The 22,742-nt window shown below is 39.6% G+C and overlaps 2 protein-coding genes across 2 annotated transcripts in view; one reads left to right on the top strand and one right to left on the bottom strand.

The window, feature by feature from the left end:
* The window catches only part of TSTD2 (thiosulfate sulfurtransferase like domain containing 2), a 12,315-nt gene extending 12,137 nt beyond the window's left edge, over nucleotides 1-178 (bottom strand). Inside the window, exon 1 of the mRNA XM_005425021.2 lies at nucleotides 165-178. Within this exon, the coding sequence (XP_005425078.1) occupies nucleotides 165-178 (14 nt within the window). The remainder of the gene's footprint in view (nucleotides 1-164) is intronic.
* Nucleotides 179-529: 351 nt separating this feature from the next.
* NCBP1 (nuclear cap binding protein subunit 1) overlaps nucleotides 530-22,742 on the top strand; it is a 28,919-nt gene continuing 6,706 nt past the window's right edge. Inside the window, exons 1-19 of the mRNA XM_005425022.3 lie at nucleotides 530-577; nucleotides 646-746; nucleotides 1,795-1,951; nucleotides 2,986-3,093; nucleotides 3,600-3,721; nucleotides 4,205-4,274; nucleotides 4,917-5,132; nucleotides 5,663-5,760; nucleotides 7,052-7,115; nucleotides 9,303-9,413; nucleotides 9,816-9,880; nucleotides 10,617-10,679; nucleotides 11,988-12,062; nucleotides 13,120-13,223; nucleotides 14,062-14,184; nucleotides 15,339-15,441; nucleotides 16,780-16,873; nucleotides 19,359-19,462; nucleotides 20,126-20,240. Of these exons, the coding sequence (XP_005425079.1) occupies nucleotides 530-577; nucleotides 646-746; nucleotides 1,795-1,951; nucleotides 2,986-3,093; nucleotides 3,600-3,721; nucleotides 4,205-4,274; nucleotides 4,917-5,132; nucleotides 5,663-5,760; nucleotides 7,052-7,115; nucleotides 9,303-9,413; nucleotides 9,816-9,880; nucleotides 10,617-10,679; nucleotides 11,988-12,062; nucleotides 13,120-13,223; nucleotides 14,062-14,184; nucleotides 15,339-15,441; nucleotides 16,780-16,873; nucleotides 19,359-19,462; nucleotides 20,126-20,240 (1,941 nt within the window). The remainder of the gene's footprint in view (nucleotides 578-645; nucleotides 747-1,794; nucleotides 1,952-2,985; nucleotides 3,094-3,599; nucleotides 3,722-4,204; nucleotides 4,275-4,916; nucleotides 5,133-5,662; nucleotides 5,761-7,051; nucleotides 7,116-9,302; nucleotides 9,414-9,815; nucleotides 9,881-10,616; nucleotides 10,680-11,987; nucleotides 12,063-13,119; nucleotides 13,224-14,061; nucleotides 14,185-15,338; nucleotides 15,442-16,779; nucleotides 16,874-19,358; nucleotides 19,463-20,125; nucleotides 20,241-22,742) is intronic.

Here is a 22,742-nt window from a genome sequence, read left to right on the forward strand (position 1 = left end):
CTCGGGATAGTTAAAGCCTTGTTTCCCTTCGCCCTCTCCCCTTCCCGGGCGTGGTGTGGGGGCCCTTCGTCGGTAGTAGCGACCCTCAAAAAACCACTAATTTTGTGAGATGGGGGAAAAGTTGCCGTTTTTTTGCTCAGCCACGTGCTGTGGCGGGTAAGGGCTTGAATCGTAGCATAGTGCTTCCCAATCGGCGATAAACGGCCGGAGGATAGTTACTATTGTATCTAAAGATGGTGCTGATGGTTCTAGCCTGGGAAGGGTGTGTATCTTCCTGCAGCGTAAATTTCCAGTCCCGACAGTGGGGCTGATGGAGGAGGAGGGGGTGGCAGAACAAAAGATGATGATGTTCTGAAAAACAAGGTGTTTTCCTTCAACGCTCAGCCGCGCTACCGGGATGTTCCTGGGGTGATGTTAGATCTTACATCCCTGGGGAAACTTCCTAGCCGGGGAGCTTGGCGGTCGGGTGCAGCTCTTCCTTGGCAAGCGAGAGCAGATCTTCGCTGCTGGTGGGTTGTTGCCCTCAAAAATGAGGCGACATGAAAGGATGCTCTTGTCCAGCTTCATTGTCTTGCATGTGAGAGTTGGACTAGTTCATTTTGCCTGGTTGATGAAACTTTTTTTTTGTTTTTTTTTTCATTTTAGAGTAACTCATCTTTGGAGAGCAACCTGGAGGGCCTAGCTGGTGTTTTGGAAGCTGATCTGCCAAATTACAAAAGCAAGATACTAAGAATACTATGTACTGTGTATGTATTGAGAAGATCTGGGAATGTGGGATGTGCTTTCGTTGTGGATAAGTTTAGTGTTCAAGGTAGTTTAAAAGCCATGAATAGCGTTAGTTCCTGATTGCTGTCATAGCCTAGAGTTTGTCTTGCTACAAACGAAATAAATAGAGGAACAAGTTCATAACTTACTGGGCGTAATTCAAGCTCGAAGCAGGTAGATGAAACATTAGAATTGGTCTGCAGTAGCTGTAGGATCACAGCAACGCCGGGCAAATCCTGTTTCACATTAAGTGCTTAAGACCACCAAAGCGGCTGCTAACAGCTACCTTTGTTGTTATCTGCGATGATTTCTCGCAGCTTTGTCTTCCCTGGCAGGCGTGTACTCATGCTTTTGTAAGCCCATTTGCTAGAGGAGAGGACCTGGGAACGAGAGGAGCAGAAACCAGGTTCTGTGGTGGCTGCCAGCTCTCCTTCCTCTCCCTCGCAAAGTGCAGGAGTACAGGTGCCCTGTCAGGGACGCTGGGTGTTGTTGAGGGAGGGGTTGTGCAGGATCTGTTGCAGGAGGTAAGGCAAGTCCGAAGGAAGGGTGTGCTGCAGACTATTGAGCCTGTCCTAAGCTTTTGCAGATACTTTTGAGCCTATTTTGTAGCAATATTTTTATTAAAAGCTAAATAGTGTTCTACCTTCCCCGGCAGCAGACAGACGCTGCTTTTAGTATACTTACGGGCATACTAAAATGGTTGAGGTAAATTACTTTCTTACAGTAGGACCTGGCCTTCCCTATGCTGTGTAATAACATTATTTATTAATTGTAAACTTAAACCAACTTTTTGCATTGTTGCAATGAATTCTGTCACTAATATTATTTGTCCAACCCTCCGGTATACTCAGCACTTAGATAAAAACGAAAAGCAAATATTTTAGTACAAGAAAGTGATAGCAGCTGTCTTTTCTGATTTCCTCATGAGGCAAGTTTGGCTTACAGCAGGCAGATTATAAGATGCTGTGTTGTGGCCAATTGGCACGTGATGAACAAACAACTAACACAGTATTTCTTTTTCTGTGTCAGCGCACGTCTGCTACCAGAGAAGCTTACTGTTTACACGACATTGGTGGGCTTGCTGAATGCCAGGAACTACAATTTTGGCGGGGAATTTGTAGAAGCCATGATTCGTCAGCTTAAAGAATGTCTGAAAGTGAACATGTATAATGAAGCTGTGCATTTAGTAAGTGGAGTTTTATTTGTCTGTTCGTTTCATGTCCTTTTTCTTTCCTGCTTTCACCTTTTTGTTACTTGCAATGTGTGTTTCAGTGTCTTTTTATCATCAATGTGTAGTACACTGTAAATATTCCAAGAGGAAATGTGTGTTATGTGAGAAGTATTTTCTTTCTCAGAGATGAGGAGTCATATTACATTTGCAAATTTACTTCCAATAGTATCTTTTTCACAGTGAAAAATTAATTTTGTGTTAAACCGAGGTACTTCTCGCTGTTTGTCCTTCAGTCAAATATAAAAGATTAAAAAAAAAAGTCAGTCCGCTTCTTTTGTATTCAGATGTACATGACATTCTTGTGGCTCCTGTGGGGAAAAAATGAAAAGAAAATAAACACTGTAGTTCTTAAAAGCTGTTTTTGATGTCTGGTTGCATTCTTCTGATAAGGGGTAAAGATCAAGCAGTCAGTTTTAAGTGCTGGCTGTCCTTGAAACCATTTGTTCCATCCTTGCTGATTATAGATTTTGTCTGCTGTAAGGTATTGGACACCTCAGCAGTGTCTGATTTAGAAGCCCACTGCCAAGTTCCCCACCTTTTTCTGAATCCCTCTGGTGAAAATTAAGATTCTAGTCAAGAGACTGATATTAGGTCGACTGTAGGACACTTTTGCTAATAAGATCTAATTGCTAGAACTTATGTTATTTTTGTTATCTGATGCTGTATAGAATAGAGAGAAGTACCACAGTTTTCTTCTGTAGTATCAGTTTGCATGTTTCCCACCATTCCTTAATTAGGAATATTATCCTTACGTTATTGCAGTGGGAGGGATTAAGGACATTAGAGTGAACAGTATATTAGGCAGCACATATGATGCTTGTCATTGAAAGGTGAGTCTGTGCAGCATGCAGTACTTCAGCCTTTGTGGCACTGAATGAGTATTATGTTTTTATTAGTGGTTTACTTTAATAATTTCATTAATGCTTATTTGTACTTGTGCTGCCAGATGAAAAAGTATTAATTTAGAATGTTCTTTTTCTCTTCTTTAGGTACGTTTTCTGTCTGATCTCGTGAATTGCCACGTAATAGCTGCGCCTTCAATGGTAGCTATGTTTGAGAACTTTGTGAGTGTGACACAGGAGGAGGACGTACCCCAAGTAAGCAAAAGATCTGTAGGCTCCCTGGGCCTGTTTCACAATTTGTCTGTACTGTTTGTTCTGTCCTTATGCTTGGAAGAGGGAGGTCTTAGGGAGGGCAACCTAAATGCATTGACACATACAGTTTCCTGAGCATTAGTGAGAGGAGCCTGAGGCAATTGGGAAATACATGTACGGTAAGAAAGTATGGTGAAGGAGCCAAATTGAATTTATTTTACCTTACTCTGGAAATTGCAGTGTGTGCCTAGCTTTTCTGCTGTACTGAATATCTAGGAGAACTTTGAAAGTGATGCCATTTATCCCATTTTTAAGTCTGCCTAACACAATTCATGTGAAAAATTACACTTTTCAAGCATGAATATTTTTTTCTGGTGCCTTGCCTGTCCAGTCTGCAACTGCTGGTCTTTACATTCCCCCAAAACAACTTGCTGATGTTTCAAATGAAAATGCGTGTGTACGGATTCTGCTGGAGCTTACTCAAGTTTTGGTGTATTACCTTCCTATAGGTGCGATGTGACTGGTATATGTTTGCATTTCTGTCATCTTTGCCTTGGGTTGGAAAGGAGTTATATGAGAAGAAGGATGCTGAAATGGATCGTCTCTTGTCTCAGGCAGAAAGCTATCTGAAGTAAGTTGTAACTGGTTACAAACACTGTCTTTGGTATCTGTTCAAGTGTGAAGTAATAGTGATTATTGCTCACTTTAATGTATTCTAAAACTTAAGGTGTGAACCATTTTGTGGGGGGGAGCAAAAATGCAGTAGGTGGGGAGATTTTTGAATTTGAAAAGTTTTACAGTCTTTTCTAGTTCTAGGGTATGTTTAAGGTCTTGTTCTGCTCATGCTGAAGCAACTGGAGTTGTAAGTGTGCTGTTAATACAGATAGATTGTTGAATTAGTGCTCTGCAGTGTCGTTGCTTTCTGTCTAGGTGCTTCGAGTGAATGTTGTCAAATTACTATGATGGAGATATTTTAAGTATCACAAACCTGGTTTTTATCTACGGTAGACTTTATCAGCTGGAGAGAACAAATAGTAGCACACTCACAATAAAAACAAAACTGCTGTCCTAAATTAGTCTGTTAAAGGTCATATTTTCTCTCCTGTTTAAACAGACGCCGCCAGAAAATTCATGTACCCATGCTGCAAGTGTGGACTGCTGACAAACCACATCCACAAGAAGAGGTGATTAGACTTTACCCTTCATTCCTTCAGAAAGCTGGAAAAATAATACTGAGGTGTTCTTTTATCATGAAATTAAAAGGCATCTCTTAAGAGTGAATGCTTTTATTTGCTTGCTATTTGCCATTGATTCCAAAAAGTTCTGTGTGGGGAATTCTTTTCCAAGTATTGGGCTGAAGTAAGAGGTTGAGTTGAGTAAGAAGGAGGGGATTCTGTTGTTTGCTGCAAGCCCCTGAGGAAAAGTTATGAAGTAAATTGTAGTGTTTGATTTTGATCTGCAGGTTACAGGGCTTCATGTTAAAAGGACTTTTTGCATGAAACTGTGAGCATTCTGGAATATTATGACTTTAATACCACCAAAGAGTAGTGGCTGTTCTCTGCTGTAGTTTCTCTGGGGCTCCTGAGGTGCCTGTTGGTGTTTAAAAAATTGCCAGGAGTTAAATTTTACTGACACAAAGCTGTATAGACTCAGGAATAGTTCTGGCATTTAGGGTTCTTAAATTATTTGTTGGTTTATTGAATCAGCAGTTTAAGAAAATTGGTTTTTTTCTGAATGTAGTAAGGAATGTATACATTTCACATAGTTTGGGAAACTGCCCTTTTCAGAGATTCGGCAGATCTAACGCTTCTCACCTTTCCCTTCAGTATTTAGACTGCCTTTGGTCTCAGATTCAGAAATTGAAAAAAGACCGTTGGCAAGAGCGGCACATCCTGAGGCCCTACTTGGCTTTTGACAGCGTGCTCTGTGAGGCACTGCAACACAATCTGCCTCCCTTCACACCCCCACCCCACACTGAAGATTCTGTATACCCGATGCCAAGGGTTATTTTTAGGATGTTTGACTACACGGATGACCCTGAGGTGAGTGATTGCTGTGGGGCATGGTGAGTGGATTTCACAGTTAGGTTCCTGGGGCAATATTGGTGAAAATGTGATGTATGTGATGTCCTCTCTCCCAGGACTGTGAGTGGTTGGAAGGCCAGCAGCAAAATTGAGTCTGCTGCCTTTTACCTTCACTTACTGGCCTCTGGTTTTTGCAGTGGAGAAGACCATGAGTGTGTATTCTTTCCACTCTGTGGCTTTATTGTAGTCTAGCTTACCTGTTTTTTTTTTCCAGTGACTCCACAAAGCAAGAGAAGAAGCTGATGCTCTGTGAACTTAAAATCATGTTCCCTAACTTTGTTCTTACCTCTTCTTGTAATGAGTCTCACCATTAATTTTGTTTTAAACATGGGTGACTCTGAGGTTTGTGTGGAAATGTGTCATACCAGCTTTTTAGTCCTGAAGGATACAGGGCAGCTGAGACCTCATGGTGTTTATGTGGATATTGGGCGACTTTTTTCTACCTGTAAATGTAGTGATCTTCATAAATATTCACTTTTTCTTACCAGGGTCCTGTCATGCCTGGCAGCCACTCCGTTGAGAGATTTGTGATAGAGGAGAACCTCCACTGCATCATCAAATCTCACTGGAAAGAAAGAAAGACTTGGTAGGAAGAGCTTAGTACTGGGGAGCTGTGGCACTTTTTAAATACTACTGTGGCTTTGCTGCCAGCAGGGATATGTCCTGCACTGGTTAGGCAAGAGCTCCAGATCAAACATTTCCTGAAGCTGGTGGTGAAAGTTTATTTACTGCATTTATCTGTGCTGAAACTATTGCTCGGAATACTGTGTATCCATAACATCCAGATAACAGAGAATCTCTGTAATCCAGAGAGCAGTAGTTTCTTGGGAAGGGAATCCCTTGGTAATATGGCATGTGCTGCAAAAAGTATGCAGACATGCCTTATTCCTCATGGGACCTCTGTGGAAAATGTGGTTGTGTTGTGCCTCCTGGAATGCTGATTAGCTGGGGCAGCGAGCATGGAGAGCTGGTTCATCTGCAGCTGACTGAGCATTGGTGTTTATAGACACCTCCTTGTTGTGCTTCCTGTGGGAATTACATGCCAGAGATAATTGAATTTACTCTGTGGAGTCACTGCAGGGCCAGATTTCGTCAGTTTCAGTTCAGCTGTGCCAGGAGGCAGTCAGGGCACTTTTCTTTATTTCTGCCCAAACACTGTGTGATGTGGATAATTGATAACCAAGATGATTTGCCACAGCCATCACACTTCTGTATGAAAACTAGTAAACCGTGAATAATATGCCTGAAATGGGCAGAAATAATGTTTTTGGTGATGGCATGTGATAAAGTTTTGTGGTTGCAGCTGTTTGATCTAGCAGAAACTAGAAATTTGATGTTGTTGCTGTTGCTGGGATAGTCTTCATTAATTCCCCATAGTAAAAGACCAGGAGAGATAAAAGATTTGCCAGAAGTAGTTGTTTGCTTTGCAGAAGTGGTAGGTGATAATGAGCTGGTTAAAGATAAGGTATTTTAAATATGATAGTTTGTTATATAAACCATTAGCTTAATCGTATTTTCAAGTAATTCCAAACATTTAATTGTTTGGGATAATTTTTTTTTTCCCTTTTTCATGTACACATGCTACAATTACAGATCACTGTGACTTTCTGTGCTAAACCTTTGTGGGTAGCAGGATAATGTTCAAGCAATGTTACTGCTGAACATAGAGTACTACATTATTACATATCATAGTTTAAGCAGTGCTAGTGAGTCCTTGTGCTATTTCTTTTCTTCAGTGCTCTGAGGGTCAAATAACAGATTTTTGAAGGATTATTGATTTGTTTGATGCTGTTCTAATTTTCTGTAATTGTCTTGCTTGAGTTTTATATCACATTTACTGTGTTATGTTTGAATTTAATGTGTCTTTGGTTTTACAGTGCTGCACAGCTGTTGAGCTATCCAGGAAATAACAAGATCCCTTTGAACTACCATATAGTGGAGGTACGGATTTTAGAGATCACCTCTTTGGTGCTCCATTATTTCATGTGTAACACATCCCTGCTAGCTCCATTATGGGTTCCTTAAATTACAGTTTGATTTGGGAATCAACCAGAATTTTGTTAAATTCAACCAGCGGCTTTTAAATGAGCAGGTTATATGCACTTAAGTGATAGTCTTGTGCTTTTGTTGTCATTTTAACTTGGTGCATTCAGTTTTAAACTAAAATACAAGAGGAAACGTACATGAACTGAAATTCAAGGAACTCAATTTAAACATAGGAAATACCTATTTTTAATGCAAAGGTGATTAAGCACTGGAAGAGTTGCACAAGTTCAAAACCTAGCAGGACACAGCCCTAAGCAACCTGCTCTAAGTGACCCTTGCAGTATGCAGGGCGCTTTAGACTTGATGATCTCCAGATAGATTCAACCATTCTGCATGATTTTATGTTTTGATTATCTAAATTATTTTGTCCTACTAGCCCTGAAAAGAACTTGTAGTGCAGTAGCAACATGTTTCCTCTGGGACATTCTCCTTACTGGAGAATTCTAGATAGCTGTTACATGTACCAACAAAGCAGCACAGATCTTCTTTTACTGCATTCATTGCAAAGTGTTTTCAAGTTGCAGAGCCATATTCGCTAATTTTCATCAAAAATTCAGAGGAATTAACAAAGTACAGTAAAAGCAACTTGTTGTATAACGGCTTTATGAAGAAGTAATTAGAAGTATGATTTTTCAGTATGATGTCATAATTTTTAATTATGACGAGAAATAATCCCGTGTAGAATATTGATCTTAAAGTAGGATTGAGGATTACTTCTGCCACCAAAATGCCAAATATTCTGATTGCTGTGAAATTGCATGAGTTTTGGTCACCTCTGGTCATTTTTTTACTCTTCAGAGTAAAAATTTTACACTTCAGAACATATTAAATTTATTACATTAAACAGTGCTGAAATTAGGAGTAATCTTTTGCCTTAACATTGAAGTATATGCAGTGATTTTACATCCAGTATCTTGAAGTGCTGTAAAAAGTGATGAAAAAACTAAAAATGTATGAATTCTATGACTAACACTGTAAAAATTCCCTTTTTTCCTTATGAAATTTCACTGAGTTTGAGAATCCAACTGATTGTCCAATTGTTATTTCCTATCTTAAAAAATGGAACTATTTTCTGCCCAACAGCATTCTCCCTTCCTTTTGGCCATATCTGTCTGAACAAAATGTCCAAATTATGCTGACGCAGAAAGGTTCTCCAGCATCTTACAGTCTCTTCATGCTTTTGAATCCTTCCTTAGAAAAACAAGTTCTAGCCAATGTGTTTTCATGTGATGTTTTTGAAATCTAGAAATGGATGTTGATTTCTTATACAAGTAAGATTTTTCTGACAAAAGAAAGTCTCCTTTAAGCATTATTCAGAAATTTAAAGTGGAAACTGATCAACCATAATGAATCAAAGTCTCCTGACTCCTTTGATGTAACTTAAATTTAGTTGAGAATGGAATACAAATTAAACAGAAACTCAAAGGTGTATGTCATACAGTGATGATTTTTTTTCTAGCACTCAGAGGTTGACCTACTGTTATTATAGGCAAACTTTAAAACAAAACCACAAATGCTGACTGCAGGATTTTTTTCATGTTTCCTAGAAGGGTTTTTCCAAGGGATGGCGAGCGTATGTATTTGTTGTATGAAATGCTGGTTGTAATTCTCAGTTTAAAGTTGTGACTTTATATGGTTTTGTGTAGGAGAAAAGAAGACATAATGGAAAAGATAAAAATGTAGTTTTAATGCATATATTATTTTCATACTAAATGCTTAGGCTTCATTATTTACTACCCTACAAGATCAGATTATTTCTGCATTTCTCAGATCATATGGTATCGCTGAAGTGGGTCGTGTTATAGCTATGCCCATTTCTACAGTTACATGCTATGTTTGTTAGACATAATAGCTGTGTAATGCTATTATGAACTGATAAGAGCAGTTAGAGTGGCCTGTATTAGTAGAGTGTTGTGTTACAGCTGCCTCTTATTGGTTCTTTCTCTTTTCCTGGCATTTGATAGAAAAATGTAGGTCTTTTGGGATAGGTAATTATTTAAGATTGATGGCCGCTATTGAGAAGCTGAGAGTTGTGCAGGACACATTGGACTGTGCTCTTATTCTGGATTTCCTCTCCCACAGGTAATATTTGCAGAGTTATTTCAGCTGCCGTCTCCACCACATATTGAAGTCATGTACACAACACTGCTGATTGAGCTGTGCAAACTTCAGCCTGGCTCCTTACCACAAGTTGTATCCTTTCTGTGCTCCTGAGGAGCATTTATGAAATGAAGTCTTTGTTTGTTCTGTAGCTGATGGGACAGTAATAAATACTATTAATATTTCACAATATCTGCAGGAAACTTTTCCCGTAACACTTCCATTACTTGTTGCATGATGTGAATTCTGTCCTTCTGTGGAAGAAGCCAACAGTCTTGTTGGCTAATGGCTAATGTCATAATGGAAGAAGAGGTTGGGATTACAGGGTAGAACTCACAATATTCTTTGCTTTTTCTACTGTGGATTTACCTGATTTTGTAGTAGGCTCACGGAACTTCCAGTACAAAAAGGTGATGACATTGTATTAAAACTGGAAAGGAAAAACATCTTGACTTATCTACTTCTTTTTTGTAAGCCTTAATAAGAAACTTTAAGCTTGCACAAGCCACAGAAATGCTCTACATGCGTTTGGACACAATGAATACCACATGTGTGGACAGGTAAGTGTGTTTTGGAGATGGTGGAAAACATTCCTTGATATCCAGTATAGGAGAAGACAAGGAGGCTGTGGAAAGTGTAGTCAGAAAGTAGCTTGTTAGAGCTACCTGATGTTATTCAAAATATTCTGTGAGCTCTGGCTTTGAGTGATCTCCGGAGAAGGTGGAGGGTTTACTGCTTGCCTCTCCTCCCAGGAACGCCCCCCCCGCAGGTGACAAGTCCAGCTGACTGTGCAGGACAGCTAAGATCGGTGACAACTTTTTGGTGTTCAGAATTGTTCATGGTTGCACTGTAGCACTCTGCTACACGCTGTGCCTGCCTCCCTAGTGGTTGGGGGTGTGACTTGGAAGAGAAGTTGATGGCATATGTGCCCCCCAGAGGAGGAGAATGGTGGTGATTTCAGCCTTTCAAGTGAAGTCTGCATTGATTAGGAGAGTGCTTAATGACTCATTAAAAATGTGAAAGTTGTGTATTCACAATAAGTTTACATTTTAATTGGTTGTTAAAGACTTGATCTCTCTTCATGTGAAATACTTGACAGGCTATTTGTCCATAAAACCTTTATGACTCTCCAAACAGTCCTTTATATCTCAGGTTTTACAACCTGTTTAATGCTGTAATAGCTTAAAGAGTTTAGGCTCGTCTTGGAAAAGTAGAATGCGTTTATAAGAGAAGCTCAAGGTAAAGTTTTTCTGCATTTCTGACATTTAACAGAGATTTTTTTTTCTTTTAATTAAGATTTATTAACTGGTTTTCGCACCACTTGAGCAACTTTCAGTTCCGTTGGAGCTGGGAAGACTGGTAAGTTTATAGCCTTTGGATTCAAACCTGATATTGCTAAAACCTTAACATTTCAAACACATCCAGAAAGTGTCACAGTATGGTGGCCCTGTTAATGGCTTTCCTCTAGCTTATCAGAGGGCTTTTGTTATCTGCCCGCCAGCACTCAGTAGTAGATTATCTTGGTAATCTCTTTAATCACTGTGTTGTCCCTGATGAACTCAAGCCAGTGTATGCATTCCTTAAAGAAGGGAAGCAGAAATGTGATCCCTTTAATTTGTCCTGTACTTTTTGTCAGTTGCTAGCAAACTTTCCAAAATGCCTCCACATACCTTTTCTTTACTTCAGTGGTTTATGTTGACTCTTTGTATCCTGAATTCATTCTGTTGTTTTGCTCTCTGCCCTGCCCTAAACCTTTCATTATAACTCTTATCCTTCAGACCTTGTGGTCTTTTTCCAGCCTGCCAAATCCTAGTGCCTAAATTTCCTTCAGAGTTTGCCCTGCCATCTGTTCCTTCTGTGTCAGACTTTGAACCTGCATCTCTAGCAGGAGCTCCCTGGAGCCCATTAATGTCTGTGCACAGGTTCCCTGAGATTTCTGTTCCAGGCACCCATGTAACAAGGGAGATTCTTGAGGCCAAGTCCTCCATGGAGTGCTTTTCAGAGCCTGTGACTGTACCTGCTTTCTGTCGGTGATCTGCCTGAGAGTCCTTGTGGAGAGGGGTTCAGCCTTACAATAGGGTTCTGTGGCTGTACTTAAGTCTCATGCACTGTCCTCTTGTGGAGTTGAGTGCTAGGTGGCTATCCTGGCATGCATCCATGGTATCTGACCAGGCAGCAGTCTTCAAAGAGTTAATTTTAGTTTGCCTGGATGTTCCTTGATGGCAATGCTTCTGTGGATCTCTCTCACGAGACTTTTTTCACAAAGCTTGCAAGTAACTGTATTTCAGGCTTTTCTTTACCTGCAGTGCATCTGAAATCAGCCAGAAGAGCTGAGGGAGAAACAGACTGTGAAATCACTCAAGGTTCTTTTCCTAAGGAAAGGGAAAGCTAGCTAACCATATCCACAAATTATTTTTAATGTGCTGGGGGAAGGGAGGTTACTTGAAAATTTATCATACAGAGATGAGATGAAATTCCAGCAATGCTAATTGCCAATAAGAAAGTAGTGATTAACTTATCTCCATGGCTTAAAGTGCCTACACTCCAATGGTCCAGCACCGCTGTTGTCTTCAGACTGTGATTGTTTTGTTCTATCAGACCAAGCCAAAAAGAGACTAACAAAACTAAATGCTTTTGCTAAAGCCATTGTATTTTGTCATTTGATAGGTCAGATTGTCTTACTCAGGACCTTGAAAAACCCAAACCCAAATTTGTGAGAGAGGTTTTGGAAAAGTGCATGCGGTAAGTATGATCTTTCCATGGTTGCATTCAAGACAAAGTTTCATCTGAATACTGCCAGATTCTTTAAATTTGACTCTTGTCTTGGGCACATCTATTGTTACAATTAATTTTCAGTTAAAAGATGAGTCTGTTGTTTGTATGATTTTTAATCTGGTTTACCTGCTGTAGGACACTGCTTTAAAGAGAGGGAGAAACAGGTGATGCAGACAGTAGTGAGCTATCCATGCACACTGTAGTTACATAAAGACATGCTTCACCATAGGCATGGGAGGAAAGAGAACTTAGGCTATATTCTTGGAAACTATTCAGCATTCACAGAAATAGAGGCAACGGACCATTAATTGTACTAAAAACTGAGAACTTAGTCTTGATTTTTCTAGGTGCCTCTGATGTTAATTTACTTTAAATTATCGAACAATTGTCTAAACAAACAAAATCTCCAAACCCAACAAGATTACATAATCAGTAGTTCTGATAAGTCTGGGCTTAAAATTGTTGAGATTAGAGTGCTATAGAAGAGCGAAATACTTGAAAAAGGCTATGTTATTCAGCATCTTACGTGAAAACAATCAAGGTTTGGGTGAATTCTATATCCAAAATGTGAAAGCATTGTGCTGCACAACAAATGCATTTTTTTCTGTGGCAGTCTTCCATTTCACTGAAAACTCTAGCAAATTAAGTCTTTGTGAGAGTGAAATGAACCTGGAAAGTAAAATGAACATGTCTGGTTTAATATTTTTCCCGCTTTGAATACTGACATCTTACTAGCTTTCTGCAGCACAGGTTTTTGCATAAAATGTCTTACCAGGCAGCCTTTTCACAAGGCAAATTAATTGTATGAAGATGAAACTCTAACATCACAGAGTTAAAATAGAAAGCATATTCTAATAAGTTTGGTTCATTCAGCTCTTACTACCCAGCAGAAACTACCATTTTGTTGTATAGGAATCCTGAATCTTGTTCTATGGACATTAAATACAGAGAAACATTGTAAAGGACTATTGCTGTGGTATTATTCCCTTTTTAATTCTACTGCTGTGGAACTTGTTATTTCCAGACTCTCCTACCATCAGCGAATAATAGACATTGTTCCTGCAAGTTTTTCTGTCCTCAGTCCTGCTAATCCAGTGTGCATTTACAAATACGGAGATGAGAGCAATAGTAAGTATTAAAATTACTAGTGGTCAAGTTGAAGAAGTATTTCAGAGCAAGGGAGCACACTAAACTGACTCTAATATGGGTTGTCTTGATAAAAAAGAATACAGAGCAAATATACATGATTTTCGTATGGGTGCATATGCTTCACGTGAGCAGTTAATGTGTATTACACCTGGATCTCTCTAATAAAATCCTGTCTGCTAGTTATGAAGCAAAGAAAATCCAGATACATCAAGATGCTATTGCTGATATGGCTGTGGTGTTGTGCAGTATTATTTGCCAGAAGCCTAAAATTGGACAATTCATCTATTTCACCTGTTTGAGCACAATACTATGGAAATCAGCATCTGAAGTGATAATGAGAAATTATTTTTTGAACTTCATGAAGCACTAGAATATTTTACCAGTAAACATGATTTAATGAGCATACAAAAGGAGCAGATACCATAAAGACTGAAGTAGAGCGGGACCTTATTATTCCTTTTATTGCTCAGTGTAAATACAGTCCTAAGCATGAAAGTGTCATCATCAAAGATACAGTGAGGAAAAACAAGGAATTATTGTATTTTTAGAAACCTGGTGGAAACTGAAGTAGAGCTTTAGTGAGGAACGTGATTGCCTGAGCTCACATCTAAAAGTTCTACTCCAAATTTTGAATTTAACATGAAGACCAGAAAATGTGTTGATCGATTTTTTGGCATATTGAGGTTGACAATGATATTAGAAACACCAAGTATTAGATGTAGCTGGGAAGGGTACTTGTTTCTCTGAGGGGCAGACTGATGTTAAAAGTGCTTACTTGCCTTTCCACATTTTTGACCTTTTTATGTTTTTTGTTCAGGGTCTCTTCCTGGATATACTGTGGCACTCTGTTTAACAATTGCAATTAAAAATAAGGCCAGCAATGATGAAATCTTCAGCATTTTAAAAGATGTACCTAATCCAAACCAAGATGATGATGATGGTAAGATACAAACTGCCATTTATTCTGTGTGTAGACTGATCTGCCATGCTTTGGAGCTGAATGTGTTGGTTCGCAGACCTATATGCTTTTCCTTCTAGTAGGTGGTTTCAATTGAGCAGCAAATACACCACTGCTAGTTTTTTTCTGTGAACATCTTACATGCAGAGGCCTGCTTGTTTTTCCTAATAGAGATAACCTGGTGCTTGAGGTGTGTTTTCTTGCAATTATTGATGGAACAAAAGAATTTAACATCCCCTTTGCCTTCAGTGGCAGAGGGCAGTTCTGAAATTCAGTGCTTCTGCCCTAAGAGCTTCCCTCCCTTCAGGGCAGTCCCACAACACATTAGACAGCAAGACTGCTGGCTAGCATGTTCCACAGATGAAAACTCATAGTGGGACTACTCACATTCCCCTTAGCCTTGCAGCCACAGGCAGCACTCATTCCTAAAGCCCGAGTGTTTTATGGAGTGAAGGGTGTGAGAGGGAGTTAAAAGTGATCTAAACAATGGCAAATGCTTCATTATTTTTGTAGTATTTGCAAGGGTTCAGCTACAAGGCAGAGAGCAACCATGATCTGGTGGATTTTTTTCCCCTGGGATCCACTGTCATGTTTCCTGATCTGCTTTGGGCATCACCCACTAATTAATGCTCTTCCTTCTGCCCGTCTTCAGCTTCAGGAGGGCACCTGACACCATTCACTATAGTAGCCATATTTGCTGTACATTCCTGGTGGACCCCTCTCCTATATCCTAAATGGTTGGCCTCTGTATGTTAGTGATCCTTACCTTCCCCCTCCTCACCCGCGTCCCCATCTTTATGGCTTTCCGAGGCCCTCATCTTGGTGCACAGCTGCAGTTTCCTTTGCTGACTTTCTATGCTGCCTTCAGCACTGTCACATGTTAGTGGGGTGGCTGTGTGTCTGACAGAAGTCCGTGTTGGTGACAAAGCTTTCTGCACATCTTCTCCATGGCAAAATTGGAGCGTGAAACTGCATATTTAGTGGGAGTCTACTAGCTCCTTGCTCAGCCCTGCAAAACTCTGTGTATGGAACTCATGTGAAGTGAGCTAAGACCATAAGTTATCTCTACAGCTGTATGAGTAGCTTACATGCTTTACTTGAAGTATTTAATAGTTTCAACTTCAAATAACTTGCAGGTGAAGGATTTACTTTCAACCCTCTGAAAATAGAAGTCTTTGTTCAGACTCTGCTCCATCTAGCTGCAAAGTCTTTCAGCCACTCCTTCAGCGCCCTGGCAAAGTAAGTATAATATCTGCATTATTTTGGGGCTCACAGAACAGTTTAATTCTGACAGTGAAATGCATGATAAAAGAAGGGGAATGCAAGCTTCAACAGTGTTGGTACTCCACAAAGCAGTATGACTAGGAGAGCTAATGAGATTGCTTACTGAAGGAAGGTAGTGTAAATCCTAGATTATACGTATAGATGTATTATGCATTAGGAATGGAATTAACAGAAATGTATACGTTGCAGTCATGTGATATAAATGAGAGAGGTTTGGAAAATTACTTCATTTTTGTATTGCTTATTTGCTGATTATGGCAAAGAAAAAGGGATTCTCCCTACATGACTGAGTAGCTGCCATCACAATATCTTGTACTATGAATATGAATCTAGGACAATTATATTTGTGTAAAAAAAAAAAGGGAAGAAAAAGAAAACATGAAACTTCAAAATAGTCTGCTGTTCATTTCTTCTGTCTAACAAAGCACAGTAAAATCCATCCTAAAAGAGTTAGGAGTTCTCCCTTAAAGATATGCTGGAACTGCAAAGAATTTACTGCACCATTTTTAGCAAAATTAGAGTAATGTTTTTAATCCTTTGTGGTTTGGAGTTGATTTTAAGGGGTTTTGTTTCATGAGAAGTAGTCACGTGCATCTTAATGAGTTATTTTTCTATCTGTCCCTAAAGTTAGATAAAACTACTACAAAAGCATGCACCTGGAAGCTCTACAGAGGCAATGTTGAAAAGAAGCTGCAGGTAGTAACCTGCAGTCAGGAGTAAAAGAGGCAGGGTGATTCAAATGCTTAGACCGTGGTATTTTCTCTGCTGCATAACAGCAGTGGCAGCCAAGAGATCAAGAAGAGGCTCTTATGCTTTATAGTTATATTACAATAAGCTGGGCTATGAATGCAGTGTAGCAGTCAGAGTAACTGCTAAAATAGGTGCTTTTAGCAGCCTCTCCTTGGAAAAGAGGCACTTAGGATAAGTGTCTGAAGTTAGAGAAATACGTTAAGAGGAAGGTCTAAGGCTAAAAAGGCAGCAAATTTTGGTTCAGCTGTGTATAGATAAGCACATGAAGCAGAAAAATGCCTCCTGCTTCTGAGAGCCTGAGAAATGTAGCCTAGCTTCAGGAAGTAGGTTCACCACTAGCATGTAAGGTGCTGTTAGGAGTTGTCATTTCTTTGTAGACTATTTTAGCTCAGGATGGTAATATTTTCCAGGGAACAGTTGTCTACGAAATGCTGTAGATAGTCACATAATTTTCTTTTGGCCAATGTAAACCACTTGCCTTAAATCTGCTGCTCTTTTGACCTGGTCCCAGCCTATCCATTGACTATTTACTTCTATTAAAAGGTTTCATGAAGTCTTCAAAACACTTGCTGAAAGTGATGAGGGGAAGCTTCATGTTCTGAGAGTTGTGTATGAGGTTTGGAAGAATCATCCACAGGTAAGAGGCTGGAATGTCAAGGATCTTTTTGAGTTTCAGCTCACAGAGGTCATATGTGAATTAAAAAATGTACAGTTTGTTTTATATCCTTTGATATTTGTCTATTGTCATTCTAGAGAAAGTTTAGGGTTTTTTTTATTGTTGCTACTACTCAAATGAAGGCCATAAAACGTACCATCAGTGGTACTACTTCTTTCTCAAGAAGAGTTCACTGTGAAAGAGCAAGGACTGTTTTTAAGACTCAGATTCAAACGGTGCTGGTTGTTGAACAAGAGAATAACTTTTGCTGAAACCATGGCTTTGTTCAAAGTTTGAAAGCAACATAAATATGTAAATTTAAGCAAGATGTAGATCTCATATCTAAAACAGGCCACAATCCTAGAAATGTGGAAGCCTAGAGATTTTAGGGCTTTTTTTTTCCCCACAACAACTGCTTGTAGAAGCTGTCCAGTTATTACACAGAGCTCATGCTGGAGTCACTGTTGTGTGTGGGCAGGGTGAGTAGAGCTGCAGTAGTGGCTGTTGAGAACAGATCAGTCTGACAGTGCTGGGATAATGTTCACTCTCGAGCCAGAAGAGATAACACCCTAAAAGACCTACAAAAGATGTCTCAGTTGTTTAAGCTGTTCTGTTTCTTCTCAGCAATTGTGTTTAACCTCAGCTGTCATTCCATGAATAGAAATCAATTAGGAACTTGGGCTGACTTTGCCTGCATTAGTTACTTCATGTATTCCTTGGCAGTTTGTTTGTGTTGCTGGAAAGTGAACTGTGCCTCTCAGTTGCACAGGCCAGACTATAAGAAGTGATGCCACTGAGAACCAGGAGTAATTCTTGCATCTGCTGCTAGACCTGTGGTCCATTCTTTAGTGGAAAAAATGAGCACCTAGAAGATACCTCTGCAAGCTGTTACCTCTCTTAAAAGCATCATAAAATGAGGATTTTAAAAAATATATATTTAACTTATTACACAGCTTACTGACCTTGAAAAAGTGACATTTACAGTCTGACCTACTTTTTGCTGCCATTTAACTGGATCAGAAGAAATTTCATTACTGCAATGTAATATCTGAATTAGCTTCCTCTTCATTCCTTTGTATCACAGCATTACCAAACTGAGATGGAGGTTTCAAATCCAGACTAGGTAGTCATGTTAAATTTTTATTAATAAATCAAGATCCCTTTAAAAAATCTCATGTGCAAACTTAGGAAAGTCTGCTATTTGCTCTTCTACTTAATCATGGAACTTTTCTTCTCTTCCTTCTACTGTAGTTCAGTGGTTTTTGCTTCCGATCAAGAACTTTTTTCTTATTCCCAAGTCCTCAAACTCCTTGTCACATGGAAGGAATGGTGCCTTCAGAGCAGGACGCTTGTCCAGAGTCTGTTTTCAGGATGTTTACCCTACTCCCATGTCTGTGGGAACATCCTTTGATTTGGTTCAGACCAGCAATGCTTATATGGCTTAAGGCACTAATGAATGGTCTGTGCTGCAGGTAGTGACTTAATAGCAGGAGCCAGTAGTCCCTGGATTTAAAAGCAAGCTGGTGGTGGTGACTTCATAAAGAGAAACTTTAACATTGAGGTTAAATATTTTCTTGAAATCCTAGATGTGTGTTTTTTGGAAGACCAGGCTAAGTAATCAGAAATCCTTCCTGGCAATGCAGAAAGACACTTAGAGCATAAGATACTATCCTGGGACTTGAAAGTTGAGTGCTGAGTCCTCTGTATGATTCATTCAGTTATTTTAATTTTCCTTCCTTATAAGGAGCTTTGTCACACTTCCTCATTTGACAACGGGTGGTTGTAAGGATAAATACAGTGCAGGCTGTGGTTCTTGGATACTGTGGCATTCAATCACATGAGTAACTAAGATAAGCCCCTTTTTCTGAACAGCTTGCATCTTCTTTAGTCAGTAATTCTTCTTTGCAGTTGCCTGCTAGATGGCTTGCAACTCCCTCAGAATCATGGCAGTGCCTGTAGCAAGTAAGCCTTTCCACTGGCTCCACGATGCTTGTTTGTTCTGTCCTGAAGTTAATGGGCCCTGTAGAGAAAAGCTTACTGTCATGTCTGAGGGCTGTTGCAGTTCAAGGAGAGTAGGCTAACAGCAGCTCCTTCATTATGGTGATCTGACAGGTATATGTGCTCTGGTTGGAGTACTTTGATGTCAAATACTAGCACTTGTGTCTCTCAAGGCCTCAGTTCCAATTCTGATTTTTGTATTTTTTGCTTTTGTATGGGAGCGTGTATGCTAATAAGGAGTGATACTTTCAGAAGTAGGTGTGGTTGTTAACAAAGTTAGAATGCTTTATGTAATTGATACAGATCCCTTCATTTGCAATATTTTAAGCTAGACCACCCAGTTTGTTAAAGTATTTGAAATTACTCAGTAATACCACTGATGTAGAGTTGCATTGAATCGTCTCTGGTTTTATCTAAGGATAGAATATTTTACACATATTTTGTATGTATTGTCTTTCACAAAATACAGATGATTGCTGTGCTCGTGGACAAGATGATTCGGACGCAAATTGTTGACTGTGCTGCAGTAGCAAACTGGATCTTTTCTTCAGAGCTGGCACATGATTTTACCAGGTAACAAGAACTTGGTTTGGGTCGTTATTTGTCTTTGGTTTGCTATTTTAACTTGCCAGTACATAGTTCAGTCTTTGAAAACTCAGTAGTGGAATAAGGTACAATTGGGCTTTTGCCCTTTCTACAAAATAGGTACTTAAATACTTTTCTTTCTGAATTGGGGTATGAATGTTGGCGTGACAGTGCAAGATTGCTGCTAGCATATAATATTGCTAGCGGTGTCTAAGCCTGCTGAAGTGGAGCTGTTCCTAGACAGAGTCTGTTGCTGTGTGTTGTATTGCTGCTGGCTGGGCACGGTCCTGGCCCTTGGGGGTGGTATGTAACTTGTGCCACCAGTGGTGCACTGCAAACTGAGATCGGAACTGGTTAATCTGAGGAGTCAAGTTTGGTGTTAATACTGTTGCAGTGTGTACATGAAATAAAATTCTGACTCTGAAGTGTACTGCAACAAATAGGCAAGAACTGATTGTTAAGATTTCTTGCATTACAGGTATGTTTTCCTGTATGCTGAGTGTTCATTCACTCTGGTTGATAGATGTCTCTTTAAATGATACGTAGACTTTTTAATTCTCCCACTTATATCTTTCTGTTAAGAAACAACATTTAGTTTCCTAATTTCAAGTAGTGTGTAATGTGGTGTTTTGAGCTGTGTGTCTTTCCTAGGTTTTATATCTGGGAGATCTTACATTCCACAATTCGTAAGATGAATAAGCATGTCCTGAAGATTCACAAAGAACTGGAGGAGACCAAAGCAAGATTGGCCAGGCAGCACAAAAGAGTGAGTAATTTGTTTGTAAATTTTAAACAAAGTTCTATAAGCCTGCATGCTGATGTACAGACACACAGTTGGTTTTGAGAAGGACTGAATATGTATGATTATTCAGGAAGTATGTCTGCAGAGGTGTGGTCAGTGTAGCACTAAGACGTCAAAAATCAGATGCATGTTCTTGGTCCTAGCTATAATTTGAGAATTCAGTAAAATCTTTTTAAGGAGTGCATATGTATTTGGTCTGTTCAAGTTCTCTCTCACAACTTTCTCTTCCAATATGAACATATCTTCCACTTGCCTTCTGATCTGGATTCTAATTACCTTATTAGAGAACAGTAAGAACAGTTACAAATTATTCATAGTAAGTTCTGTAAAAGAGTGCTCTTGTGGCTTCCATGCAGAAGTGCACAGAAACAGCTATTTGCAATTGAGAAGTTGGCTGTTACTGTTCTTCTGATGGATGCTGCTGGATCCTGACGCTGGCATGGCACTTCCTTCTTCCAGCTTATTTTCCTGAATATGGTTACATGATGTTGCATAATTAAGTACAGCAAACTGATGAGGAAGCAGCTGCTGTTGTGTTCTGTTGTCTCAAGTGGGCCAGTAAAATGGAATGAGTGTCTTCATCTTGGCAGCTGGAAAAGATAGGGCCCAAGGAAGCTTCCTTAGTTATGACAGAATTAAGTCAGTTTATAAATACGCTGAATTGCAGAAAGCAGGGGAGAATTTCTGTGTTTCTTTGAGGTCTGTAAGTGTGTTTCCCTGCATAAAACCTTTAGCTAGCTCCAAAATTTTGAATGAGGTTAGTGTCAAAATGTGGCACAGAGCTTGCTGATGTTTTTTGAAGAAAGCTCCTCAAGTCAGTCATTTGTCCAGAGGCTTCTGTTGAGAGATCACTAATAACTCTCAGCTTGCCAGTGTTGGTTCATCCCAGTGCCGTCATCTTGTTTTCTTCACTCACAGCAACAGCCATCCTGGTTGCCTCCTCAGTCTACATTGATGAGCAGTTAATAAATGCCTGTGATTATGGAAGACTTAGGTGCAGTCATTGATCTTACTGTGAGGCAAAGAGCTTCTCTGGCATCTCTAAATATATCAGTGTTTTAATTTCTGTCCTTGTCTCTTGCTGCAGCCCTTTATTACTTAGTACTTTAAATGAGTATTGTGCCAGGAAGAAACATTTGTATGCAACAGTGAGTAGTTCTGCAGGCTGTTGCTCTGCTGCATGACTATTCCTTTTAGAGAAAGTTTTGATTTCCCCAGCATGAAGGGTGTTCCCTTACCATGGAATGAATCCAATGCTTACATGATTTATCTGGTCCTTCAGTTTTGAGTTCAGAAAACTTCTATAGATGGGAAAAAGGCAAGTTCCTATAGAGATAATAAAATCAAATTCTCATTTGTTCTGGTAAGTTTTCATTTTTTATACTGATTCAGAGCTATACCTGCCTTGTGGTTGTGAACTTCATTTCCTATGCTGTAGGTGAGTTAACGCATTTATCCCAAGTTACACATGCTTCTTTTACAGATATTTAAAGTTTTGAGCTGGTGATTTATGGATGTCTTTGCACAGAAACAACTATATGATACTACTAAAGCAGTGTCTTGTGTTTGAATTTACCATAATCCATCAGATCCTGTCTTTCCTCGTATATGCCTTGTAGCCTTGTTTAAGACTTAGTCATCTGAGCTGGTTCTTAGGTGTATTTTGTGGGTGGTGCTGGCATTGTGTTGTTTTTGATGCGGTAAAGCATGCCATTTCTAATTCGTAGATCAGTTTCTGTGCTGACCCTTTCTAGTCTTGAGAGTAGCCTTTTTGATCATGAATATAGGGAGTACCCACTTCAAAACACTGGCTCCAGTCTTCAGCCTTCCTGTTGTGCTAACTAGCTGGATTCATTTGGGTTCTTGCACCAAGTGCAGGAGAGAATTTGCATCAGGTGCTTTTTTTTTTTTTAAGCCTTGATATTTCAGAACTCTTTAATTAATTACCTGTCTTGCTGCAGTAGATACTATTTGAAAAAATCTATGCCATATTGTTTTTAAAAACAAAGTTGTTTGTTACCATGTAATGATAAAGTTAGCAGGCGTATTACCTTTCACTGTGTTTCCCTTAAATAAATAAACTGTGAAATCATAGATTGGCCTGGGTAGGAAGGGACCTCAAAGATCACCTAGTTTTAAGCCCTTGCCATGAGCACGGACACTTTCCACTAGACCAGCTTACTCAGAGCTCCATCCAGTCTCGCCTTGAACAGTCTCAGGGATGGGGCATCCTCAGCTTTTCTGGGCAACCTGTTCCAGTGCCTTACCACTCTCACAGTAAATAATTTCTTCTCTATTTCTTATGTAAGCCTACTGTCTTTCAGTTTAAGGCCATTCATCCTTGTTCTGCCACTGCATGCTCTTGTAATTAGTCCCTCTTTCTTGGAGCTCCCTTCAGATACTGGAAGGCTGCAATTAGATCACCTCAGAGCCTGCTCTGCTCCAGGCTGGACAATCCCAATTCTC

This window comes from Geospiza fortis, unplaced genomic scaffold (assembly GCF_000277835.1).
Source record: "Geospiza fortis unplaced genomic scaffold, GeoFor_1.0 scaffold240, whole genome shotgun sequence".
Taxonomy (NCBI): domain Eukaryota; kingdom Metazoa; phylum Chordata; class Aves; order Passeriformes; family Thraupidae; genus Geospiza; species Geospiza fortis.